The sequence below is a fragment of the Colobus angolensis genome, unplaced genomic scaffold (assembly GCF_000951035.1).
Source record: "Colobus angolensis palliatus isolate OR3802 unplaced genomic scaffold, Cang.pa_1.0 Scaffold52, whole genome shotgun sequence".
Lineage (NCBI taxonomy): Eukaryota > Metazoa > Chordata > Mammalia > Primates > Cercopithecidae > Colobus > Colobus angolensis.
The window spans coordinates 3,964,983-3,977,327 of record NW_012118710.1 but is presented as its reverse complement, the minus strand read 5'-3'; the positions used below and the strand labels follow the sequence as shown (position 1 = coordinate 3,977,327).

The 12,345-nt window shown below is 44.6% G+C and overlaps 1 protein-coding gene across 6 annotated transcripts in view; it reads left to right on the top strand.

Annotated features, from left to right (window-relative positions):
- Positions 1–12,345, top strand: part of TACC1 (transforming, acidic coiled-coil containing protein 1) — a 144,735-nt gene that overhangs the window by 79,844 nt on the left and 52,546 nt on the right. For 2 of the 6 annotated variants that reach the window (XM_011960681.1, XM_011960679.1), the window contains exons 3-4: positions 185–371; positions 1,330–1,445. In XM_011960681.1, the coding sequence (XP_011816071.1) occupies positions 185–371; positions 1,330–1,445 (303 nt within the window). Of the gene's footprint in view, positions 372–1,329; positions 1,446–12,345 lie in introns of all 6 variants that reach the window. The other 4 variants (XM_011960683.1, XM_011960682.1, XM_011960680.1 and 1 more) reach the window with 3 other exon arrangements.

Sequence of the window (12,345 nt, the reverse complement as noted above, 5' to 3'; positions counted from 1 at the left end):
GGGGAGTAGGCCGAGGAGGACGCGGCGCCGGCAGCCGGCGGGAGGAAGCGCTCTACCAGGGCCCCCGACGGCACTCGTTTAACCACATCCGCGCCTCGGCTGGAAACGCTTGCTGGCGCCTGTCACCGGTTCCCTCCATTTTGAAAGGGAAAAAGGCTCTCCCCACCCCTTCCCCTGCCCTTAGGAGCTGGAGCCGGAGGAGCCACGCTCATGGCGTTCAGCCCGTGGCAGATCCTGTCCCCCGTGCAGTGGGCGAAATGGACGTGGTCTGCGGTACGCGGCGGGGCCGCTGGCGAGGACGAGGCCGGCGGGCCCGAGGGCGACCCCGAGGAGGAAGACTCGCAAGCCGAGACCAAATCCTTGAGTTTCAGGCAAGTACAGGGCGTCCCCGCCGAAATGCAGACGCGCTTGCCTCCATCCATCTGCGGCTCCCTCTGTGTGCGTGTGTATGGTGGCCACCCGCGAAACCGTCCTCACTGCGGTGCCGTGTCCCCGCCCGGAGCCAGGTCCCCGTGTGCGTCCAAAAGTTCGGGATCTTCTGTCCTCCCGTGTGTTTTCTGGCCCCCGTTTCGCTAGGAGCTTTCCGAACCCAACCCAGAATCTGCAGTCTCCGCATCCTCGCTGGCCTCGGTCACTTTCTCTAAGCTTCGACCCCCAGCCCCCGCCCCTCCACACAGGAGCAGCGTCACTGATCTCACCCAGTGCAACTTAGGGCCCCCCCCGTGGGGAAGAAGTCGCTCCCCGGCCCTTCCCGCGGCCTTACCGTGTACCCAAAACGCGGCCGCGGTGAAGAAGGTCGCGTGATGACAGGCCCCTGGCAGCTGCTGGGAAATGGTGGTCTCTGCCGGGCTGTCACCCGCGTGATTGCGGAAGGCAGGTGACAGCATTCTTAGCCTCCGGCCCAGGGAGTTCCAGCAGGTAGAGGCCTACCCAGCAAAGAGGAGTGCCTAGCATCGGCCTAACTCGGGGGTGGGACCAGTATTAATTGTTAAAGCCTCTGGGAAAGGGCTCTTGTGACAAAAGAAGTCTGTTGGAAAAGCGCATTTTTCAGGTGTCTGAGGGAAGGATGACCTCAAAAATAAACGGTGCTGGAGAAAAGCTCCAGGGAATGGAGGAGCTTTCAAAGAGACAGGATGCCAGCCTGAGAAGCACAAGGAGGGCACTGCTCAGAGACCGCAGTTGCCTCCGCAGGTCAGACCCTGCTGAGGACCGGTTGGTTGTGAAGTTAGACAAACGTGCTGGACTTTTAGCCTTTGTGAATATGTAGATTTCAAAGGGTGTCGGAAATACCGTTGAAAGTGGTAATTCCTCATTTTTCCTCCTTGGCAGCTCGGATTCTGAAGGTAATTTTGAGACCCCTGAAGCTGAAACCCCGATCCAATCACCTTTCAAGGAGTCCTGTGATCCATCACTGGGATTGGCAGGACCTGGGGCCAAAAGCCAAGGTAAAGAAAAACTTGCATTTTTCCTGCCTGTTTTGTTTTAAAAGTTTTGAAAAATATCAATGAAGGAAGGAAAAAAGTGTAAATTTAGAACCATTTAAGAGGGTTTGACCAAGAAAGAGCTGTTTGAAACCTCCTGGCATACATATTTTTAGGCGTGTGGTGATTGAGGCTTTCTCCTCCGAGTAGAGTTTGTGCATTTGCAGTATGAGATTATCATTATCTAGCATTCCTACTAGGTCTTTCTCCTCAGCCCCTAAAAAAAAAGTGTATAGTAATGAAGTAGAAAGATCATGTTTATATTTGACTTCACAAATTTCTCAGGCTAAGTTGCTTTCTACTGGGGTGTGGCTGGAGACAAAAATTACAGGTAAGACTTGACTTAATTTTTGATAGGGAGAGTTCTTAAGAAGCTGTTTCAGAATCACTCACCTCACCCACTTCCATGCAGGGATGTGGTGAGAGCCCTTCGGTCTACTTAGGAAAACCTGGCACATGGGTTCCCTCCCAGCCCCTCAGAGCCCATCTGCAGGAGCTTCCACTGTATCACTTAATTAGTAGAAACCTTTTTTGTCACACAGCCAGTTCGGAATAAAATTTCACCTGTCCCTACATAATTCATATGCTTATTCACTAAATAGAGTGCACTGTGATTCAGCAGTAAAGTTCTGCTCTCTTGAGCTAACATTATGGAGGCAGAACCTGTTAAGGGTCAAGTGAAATATCTATGTCAGCTTGTGTGAAGCACTGTGGAGAAAAATAAAGCAGGGGAAGAGAGAATAGGGAATATGGGGTGGGGATAGGGAAAGCTGAAGGGGAGTTAGGGGGAGCATTCATGATTAGGTTACTTGAACAGAGACCTGAAGGCAGATTGAGGGAGCAGGCCTTGGAGGTTCCTGAGGTAGGAACCCTTCCAGCAGAAGGAGTGGCATCTGCAAAGGTCTGACAGCACCAGCCTGCTGCAGGTGAGGCCCTAAGGTGGAGGGTTCATGGTACAGTTTGAGGACCAGCCAGGAGGTCAGTGTGGACTGACTACTCAGAGAGCAGGAGGAGCTGAAGTCAGCGTGGTCAGAGGAGGTCCAGATGCTGCTGCATTGAGGATTTGGTGTTCTTTCTGAGTAAGGTGGAAAGCCACTGGAGGGTATATGAATTTCCAAGGACTGCCATAACAAAGTAACTGAGTGGCTTACGATAACAGAAATTTATTCTCTCACAGTCCTGAATAATTGAAATCAGAACCGGAAGTCTGAAGTCAAGGTGTTGGCAGGGCCTTACTCCTCTGAAGGCTCCAGGAAGAGTCTGTCCTTGCCTCTTCTAGCCTCTGATGGGTGTCTGCAATCCTTTGTGTTCTTTGGCTTGTGACAGCAGAACTCTGGTCTCTGCCTCAACACGTGGCTGTCTTCTCCCTATGTATCTGTCTTCCCGTGCCCTTCCTGTGAGGACACCAGTCGTTGAAGTTAGGGCCCACCCTAATCCAGTTTGACCTCATCTTATCTTGGTAACATCTTCAAAGATACTATTTCTAGATAAGGTCACATTCATAGGTACTAGGAGTTGGGACTTTAACATATCATTTTGACAGACGTAATTCAGCCCACAACAGAGGGCTTTGAGCAGAGGGATTGTGCTTTGACTTCTTTTGTAAAAGGCTCCCTGGGCTGCTGTGTGGAGAAGGGACTCTAGGATGGAAGTCCTTTTTATGTTGTTTCTCTGTTCCAGGATCTGACGCTGTCACCCTGAAGGGGCAGAGCCAGCTTTCAGTTATTTAGCTACTTAAAGTTTGCACTGATTGTGACTTTCTCCTCTCCGCAATAAATATTTTTATTGCTTAGCAACTTCTTCGTAGGTTACCTAAGGAAGTCAAGTTACTCTGGTAATAGACTGCATGATGGAGCTGGAATTATTGGTAAAATGACATCAGCAAAAAACTGGTTTGGTTTTGCTTTAAATTGATTGCTCCATGCTGTGCTTACCCTGTTGAGAATTCAGCAACACCGGCAACTTGCCCTGGGCTGCATTTTGCCATTGTTCTAGGCAGGGACAACATGGGAATAGGCAAATTTATATACTGGAGAATTTGTGTGTGACACATAGCTGTGTAGCACTCTCAGTGATGAAGATAACACTTGTTCCTCATAGCTTCCCTTTTCTTCTGTAAAGACTGGCAGATCAGAAGGGAGATTTTGAAGCTTGAAAGAACTATTTGGTGGCCTTTCCATCAAATTTGAATGAAACTCATAAGACACGTTAAGGAACTGTTTGAAAGCCTTTTTGAATTGCCGTCAGCTTGGGCGGCCCTTCCTCGTCATTTTGTCAGCTGCTAGACTGATTCATCCCGTCAGATTCTTTGCCAGTTGAATAGAGGCCTGGATGACCTAGGCCCCCAGAACCACAGAGACCCAATTGTTTGGTCCTTCCTGTACCAGTGACTCTCACATTCTTTTTCATTCTCTCTAAAAGGAAAACTTTTAAATGTTTATGGATCAGGAAAGCTCTGTGCAGTAGTTCATGAATGCAGACTGTAATTTTAGGGGTGGAGGAGTGTCCAGTCCAGGAAACAACCCTGCATATTATGAAGGCTTTCAGTTTAGGGTCTTTTAACAATAGGATGATTGCTCATCAACCTGGTAGTACCCTGACTTCCAGGGTCCTTGTGTACAACATCCGGAGCTAGTCCAGAGTACTGCTGATGGCCTTGTCACACATACACAGAAAATGTGCAAAGATAGCCACAGAACAGGTCTGACTGGAGGGGATTTCAGTGGGCAGAAAGCCCTGCAGAGTCATATCATATTGAAGTTTAATTTCTGGGACTGGATAAGTTCCTTTCTCCCAAAATTATTGATTGTTTTGTTCCTGGTAAAGATCAGTCTTTTATATTTTTGTGGTTCCAAGACATGGTTGGATAGCAGTTATAAATTATATAAGACTAAATCATTCTGGAGGAATGATTTTTGAGGAGTTAGGAGTTGTAGTTGAAATACGTAAAAGATTCTGGCTTCCTGGTATATAATGGCCCTCAAACGTGTGGGCTACATATACCATACCCGTGGCTCCCGTGCTGACTTCCGTATAATTCTTTGAACTCAGGGAAACATCTAAGACTATTTTGAAATGACTTTTCTTATACTGGAACTACTTTAGGAACTTGCAGTATCTAAACTGTATAATGACTCTTCCTAAGAGTTGTATGCTAGAAGTTAAGTGGTGGATAAGGTTGTAGATTTCTTTTTGAAGCCACATGTAGAAGCAAGTTTTAGGCTTACTGGTAAAATAAAACTCTAGCTAAAGAGATTTCCTGAAAATAACCAGACTGTTAGCTGTAAAGCTTGGGCTGGTCTGTATTTGCTATCTGTCTGTTTTTTCCCACTAAAGGTGTTTAACGCTGCTGCTACCGTGGTGTTCTTTCTCTTTGCTGAGAAATATATTGGTGAAGAAACATCCCCTAGGCATGGGCTTTTGAGGAGGTATAATCTCAAGTTCATCCTCTGTTTTGTTTTGTTTTCAGACAGGACCTCTGTCTAGACTGGAGTACAGTGGCATGATCATAGCTCACTGTAGCCTCCAACTCCTTGGCTCAAGTGATCCTCCTGCTTCAGCCTCCTGAGTAGCTGGGACTATAGGCACACACTACCATGCCTGGCTAATTTTTTAATTTTTCTGTAGAGATAGGGTCTTGCTATGTTGCCTAGGCTGATCTCCAACTCCTGGCCTAAAGGGATTCTCCTGCCTCACCCTCCCAAAGTCCTGGGATTATAGGCATGAGCTACCTTGCCTGGCTTTTGTGTGTGCTTGTGTGTGTTTATGGAGGACTTAGGTGCTATGGCTTTGTGTAGCTGTTTTAGTCACAAAAACTGCAGTAGGTGCCCTCTGCCCCTTGAGGGCAGAGCCCCCCTTCACCAACAGCCCCCCTTCCCCAAACACACACACCTTTATCTACAGATTGTTACCTCTTTCTGAGAAACAGAATCTTAATTAGTGTAGAAGCTCTCACATCACCCTTGGAACAACTCTGCAGTTTGATGTGTTAATTAAATGCCTAGGTATTTCAAAGACAAACCGTAGTTCTCTGGAATTTTCCCCAGAATAGGAGGAAAGAGATAAATGGGATCTATGCACAGATACTTACTGCCTCAGGCCTGTGAGGGAATGCCAAGTTGTTTGTTGACACAGTTTTGGTAGTCTCAATCAGAATCAGCAAACTGTGGCTCATAGACCAAGCCCTGCCTGGCCCGTTTTTTTGCATGGCCCTGGAGCAGAAGAATGAGTTTTACATTTTTTGATGGTTTAATGGTGATACGTGAAAATAATGTGAAATTCAAATTTCAGGGCCCATCAAGTTTATATATATATGTGTGTGTGTATATATATATATATGAAATATGTATTTTGGTAGATACAGGATCTTGCTATGTTGCCCAGGCTGGTCTTGAGCGCCAGGGCTCAAGTAAGTGATCCTCCCACGCCCGCCTCCCAAAATGCTGGGATTTCAAGTTTGAACCACCACTGCCATCCCCATAAAGTTTTATTGGAATACAGCCATTCTCATTCATTCAGGTATTGTCTGTGGCTGCTTTCACTCTACAATATTTGGGTTGAGCACTTGGAACAGAGACCAAATGTCTGGCAAAAGTCTAACATATTTACTATCTTGTACAGAAAAAAAAGTTAACCTATGTCTATACTTATGACAATTTCAGTAAAAATACAGAGTTTAATTTGGAATAATGGCTTTAAGAATGAAAAGGTGGCAAGGTTATACCTGCTGAACAAAGGAACTGTGGGCACGAGGTGCCATTAGTCTAGGCCTGCATGTTCTGGGAAGGCCCAGGGGAGAGCCTGAAGTGGCCTGGCTATTTGTCATCTTTGCAAAAGGGAAGTGATGTAATTGGTCTGTCAGTGAACTTGATTATCAATTGACTCAAAGATCTAAGGAGAAATAAAAATTATTCCTTTAAATTAAATTATTTAAATATTTAAATTATTTAAAAAGGAAATTAGGGAAGAATGGGGAGAATATTGGAATCATTTAATGGAAGTACAAACACATAGACTTTTAACTTTTACCCATTACATTTTTTTTAACATTTTATTTTCTTAAAAATTTTTTTTTTAAGTAGTGATGGGGTTTCACTATGTTGCCCAGGCTGGTCTCGAACTCCTGGGCTCAAGTGATCCTCCCACCTTGGCCTCCCAAAGTGCTGGGGTTACAGGCATGAGCCAGCCGCACCCAACCCATTAAATGTCTTTAATGCAACTTTGGGTATATGAGAATTTGTAAGTTGACTGTACAGATCTCTTAAAAGGTTGATATGGTATATTTTTAGAATGTTTTAGACTCTGTGTGTGTGTGTGCGTGTGCGTGTGTGTTATAGAAAATACAGAACGGAAACCTTGTTAAAATCCGAGCCTTTGATTTTTTATTCTAAAGCTTTGGGTTATATGTTTAATCAGATACTATGTGAAAATTTTCATTAGGTACACTTTGAAGTGTTCCATTCAAGTCTATAAGTAAATCCTGCTAGGGATTTAGTCTAACATCCTTTCCCTGCTCCAACAAGGGAATTAGAGTTTTCTAGAAATAATGGGACTAATTAGGACCTTTCATATTACCTAGTCCAGCAGTCTAACCCATGTGGCTCCTTCAACAGCATTGCAGGCTGGTGCTTTTAATTTTAATTTTGTAATGTTTTGCTGTGATTGCCTCTTTCACAGTTTGATTGTTTTGTGTTATATCATTCCATTTTAAGGTATTTAAAGCTTGAAAATCTTAGCAGTATGATATAGTTACTTTTTTAATGTATTTTTAGCTCTGAAGTTGAAGATTCCAACCAGCTAATAAATGAGATCAGAGTCATGTGTTTTTTATTGTTGTTGCTCTATCACAATGTAAATGTGCGCCTAGGAAGCACCTCTGTTTCTATATTGTGCCTTACCAGAGGGAATGTCTTTCTGGGGAAAAAAGTGTAGTTTTTCCAGCAGAAATTTGTGAGAGTGCAGAACCGCAGAGGAGCAACATTGTCTGAATAAAAAACTCCAGGGAGCAAAGTCTACCTGCAGAAAGGAAAGATTTCAGTAACTGTCAAATCACAATTTTTCTCTTAAGATGAGTGATAAAATCAAGACCTTGCACGCCTCCATTTTGGGTTTACCCAAGCATCAAATAAAGCAGTAGAATTTACTTTGGTACTTGTGGGTGGCAAAGATGCTTTCTACCTGTGTATGTGTTTTGGGAGCAGGCAATCCTTCTGAAATTATGTTGCTGCCATGTAATGTCCTACCTACAAAATGGTTGTGGCCTAAAGCCATTTAAACATTTAAATGAAAGAGCAGTTGCAGTCTTTTTCAGGTTACCAGTTATACTGTCCAGAGGAAGTCTTGTGGGGTATAAACCATTTTGTCACACTCTCCTAAATCCAGAGTAGTGATGGGAGATCATGGTTTATCCACCCAAAACAGCCCTCTCAGTGGAGATTTCATAACCAAGGTTGCTAAATTGCCTGGTGACTGTTAAATCTGGGCTTAGAAAGGCTTTGCTGCTTGTGAGTTGAAGATCTCACCCTCACCTTTGCATTTACATGACCTAATTTTATGAGTTCGCACAAACATGATTAGATCCCCAGGGTTTAGATTGATGATGGCCAAACTCACAAGGGAATAATAGTAATGGCATGGAGTATTTTATTCACAAATGAAAAATATATCTTGACAGTTCTATTTGACAGATGCAGATACTCTCCTAGCCAGTCGAGATACCCTCTTTCTTATATCATTGCTGGAAATATGACAATAAATGATTGATCTCCAGCTTTCCCATTACAATATTCCCACCTGGCAGATCAGCAGCTATCTGTTTCAGCCGTATTTATTTATTAGATTTGTTGGGAACAAATAATCTTTATTTGCAGCATCTTATTTGATTTTTATGACCGTGATTCTGTGAGATAGAACACAAGTGATTTCCATTTCACAGATTGGGAAATTGAGGCCAGAGCCTTTACTGCTAGTAGTGGACCTGGGTTTTGAATTCAGCTTTTAAGATTGCAGATTGAGAGCTCTTTGGAACATATTATACAGCTTTTCTCTTCAGGAAATTTGTGAATCCCTCTTTCTTGTTCACTATCTGAAGAGAACACGTATCAGAGGAAATAAAGGTTCTTAAAATGTTGCCAGAGCAGGGTGTATGATGGGGGAAAGCATCGTCTTAAGTATTCTGTCAAGTGATAGTAGTTTAAAAAAATCAGGAAATACGTCTTCCACATGTGTGAACTTGGCACGTATTATTCTGAAGTATGAAATGTATTTTAGGAAGTTGAAACATCAGAAGTTTGGAAGCTTGCAACACAGTTTAGATATAGATTAATAGTCAAGCAAAAATCATCACTGGATAAGCAGTGCAGTGGGATTGAAAACATTTTGCTTCCTCAGTGCCTAGCTTCAGCTCATCAGTGAAAAATAAAGAAGGAGTGGACAAATTCAGTACTAGCCTTTGCATTCTGTCTCCGCCTGAGTCATGCATGGGTGAGAAGAGGCAGGTGTATGGAGGTGTGTGCAGCTGCCTGGGGCTCTGTGCCTGTTTTGTGGTAGATAGAGGAGTTTTTAAGAGGCCTTTATTGGTGATCTCTGGCTGCATAACAAATTACTCCAAAACTGAAAACCATGAACATCTCACATAGTCTTTGTAGTTGGGAAATTTGGGAGCTGGGTGGTGTGGCTCAGGTCACTTGTAAGAATGCTCTCAAGATGTCAGCTGGGACTGCAGTTGTTTAAAGCTTGACTGAGGCTCAAGGATCCTCTCCAAAGGCGACTAACTAATTTGTCTGGGCTGTGAGTGCTGGTTGTTGGTGGGAGGCTGCAGTCCTCACTATGTGGACCACTGCTTGGTTGCTTGAGTATCCTCACAACATGGCAGCTTGCTGCCCCAGAGTGAGTGATCCAAGAACAAGCAAGATAGAAACTGCAGTGTCTTCTGTGACTTAGCCTCAAAAGTCACACTTATTTCCAGAGTATCCTTTGGTTACACAGGTCAGTCCAAGGGCATGTGTACCAGGAGGTGAGACTCATTGGGGCCATATTGGAAGCTGGCTACCACAAGGCCCTTTTCCACTTTTTAAAAAACTTGCATGAAAGGATATACAAAAGGATATACAAGGGTATACATTCTTAGATGGCAAAGCTTTTCCCACTGCTTTCTTCCTTTGGCGTCTCTTCACTGCCCTTCCCAACCCCACTCCTTCCTGCTGCCCTCTTTCTTAAACAGGAGCAGAATTGGCCGAAGAAATTATATAGCCGCCTATTGTCTCGTGGTCCTGCCGTGGATGTGTCTCGTGCACCCAGCATGCTGGGTGAGATTGCTCTGTCTGGAGGCCCCTCTCTTGCTGAACATTCCTGCCTCTTCTTCTTTATCCAGCATCAGCTTCTCAGCTCCATGTAGGTGGTTGCTACTTTGTGAGAGAGGCAGTTGGTATTTTGAATTTTCCAGTAATTATTTCTGAAGAGATGCACATTATGGTTGTTTGGCAGCAACAGATTGAAGTTACACAATCCCAGATCTCTGCACAGGAGCCCCATCTGTTAGCACGTGCTCTTTCCCCCCTTGCTCTTCCTGCCAGAATAGCTTGGGAATGGGGAAGAAGTTTTGTGGGGAGGGCCTTCTATGATTTCTGTCTGTGGAAGTGGATTTCTACTGTATCTAAAATATAAACTCAAACAAATCCAGATGGTTCCAGAACCCATGGGCATCTCATGAGTGAGAAGAGAGGACACATTCATTGCTGGATTGGCTTCTTTGAAAGAAGCTTTGGCTTCCTGGTGGGTGGATACTTCCTCATAAGCAAGTCCCATCCTCTTACCTTATAATCTTGGCCTTCAGAGATATAGTTTGGGTCTCTTTTTATTTTTATTTTATTTTATTTTATTTTTGAGAGACAGGTTCTTGCTGTGTTGCCCAAGCTGGAGTGTAGTGGTACAATCATAGCTCACTGCAGCCTCAACTCCCAGGCTTAAGGGATCCTCCTGACTCAGCCTCCCGAGTAGCTGGGACTACAGGCATGTACCACTATACCCGGCTTGGGTCTCTTTTTAAATAAAATAGCATAAAGTGCTGTCTTGGAAATTTGAAGTGCTTTCTTCATCCTTAGTACAAGCTTTTTTCAGTTTATCAAGTGGTTTTCCAGATTATTCTTTAGCTGTAGAGTCAGGTTTTAGGGGGAGCCTCTCTCAGGAGTTAGAAGCTTATCTCAGGAGAACAGCAGTGCAGCTGGTGCCCTGTCTCTTAAAAAAGCAATGAAATTTGCCCTCCCTTAGCTTCTGGGTAATGTTTATGTTTGGTGTTTTCTTGGAGGTTAGGAAGGAAGGGTTTAAAAAGGTAGTTTGTTGTCTGGGTTCTGCCAGTGTGTGTGTGTGTGTGTGTGTGTGTGTGTGTGTATGTATGTGTATTTTTCTGCTTTGGTTGGTGAGACATCTTAAAACTATGATGTACCTAAGAGGATGGTCTGCCTTGACTCACCCACTCAGAATCCCCCTGACCCAGCCCTCTCCCATGGTTCTGGGGAGCCTGGGCCCCAGTGGTTGTCGGAGCAATGTGAGCTATGCAGCCCATACCCTTAGATTCTATCCCGCATTCCTGGAAAAGGGCCTATTGTACGGTTGTTCCAACCCTGGACAATAAATTGTCTACTTCTCCATTTTAAGGCTGATGACTAAGTGAGAACGTACATATATAAAATACACTTCAACTTTGGAGGAATCAGAGACACTGGGAACCCAAAGACATGAAACGGGGGAAAAAAAACACTCACATTTTAGACTTTTAACATTAATGCTAATATACACCTTATTAACAGTCTCCTCAGGGCAGACCACTTGAGCAGAAAGGGTTGGTGCCAGAATCATGCTTTTTTCCCTCCTGAAGCCCTTGATTCAGCGTCGGGGAGGAGGGCTGGGAGGGCAAGACCAAGGCACAGAATGGAGGAGTGGGACCTTCAGGGTAAAGGACCAAGGGAGGAGCTATACCAAGCCATCCCCCAGCCGTTAGCCTGGAGCTGAGCTGCAGCATCACTGAACGGTTAGCTAGGCCTTCTCAGTATGCGACAGATCGTCAGGTGAGAAGGGGTCCTTCATGTATCAGACACTTGCCCTACAGTGGGCACTGATTGAGCATCATCTCTGTTTTGGGTGCCCAGTTTCCACTTCCAGGGATACACAGAGTAGGGACCCTGTGGGGCTCTGAGTCTGGAGGGAGCTAGCCCTGTCCTGTTTCCCAGACCTCTTGGCCTCCTTGGTGTCCCAAGAAGTTTTAGCAGCAAAAGATAGGGAATTTGTGAGGGAAGACATTCCCCCACTAATCTGGAAGTAGAATGTTAGAAGGAAGAAGTCAAATGTTAAAAGTTAGAATTTTAAAAATCCCCCTGCCCACAAAGTAAAAAAAGCCTTTTGGGCTTGACAGTTATCATAACTCTAGAATGTTTCACATACCATGCTTGGCTATATCTGTTGTGGAAAAGAGGGATGATGTCATTTTTTTCACCTCTTTCTGTAAATAGAATTTATGTAGCACATGTGGGCTTCCTCAAGGGAAATTTAAAACCCCAAATTGATCGGATGGTGAGACCTACCACCTCTCTCAAGCATGTGTCTCTCCAAGTGACACACATAAGACACTATTTAAAGCATGTACTGTGAATGTGTGTGCCGGCTCACTCCTGTAATCCCAGCACTTTGGGAGGCCAAGGCAGGAGGATTGCTTGAGACCAGCCTGGGCAACAAAATGAGACCCTGACTGTACCAAAAACAAAGAGACAAAAATTAGCAGGGCATGGTGGCATGTGCCTTTAGTCTCAGCTGCTCAGGAGGCTACGGTGGGATGATCACTTGAGCCTGGGAGGTTGAGGCTGCAGTGAGC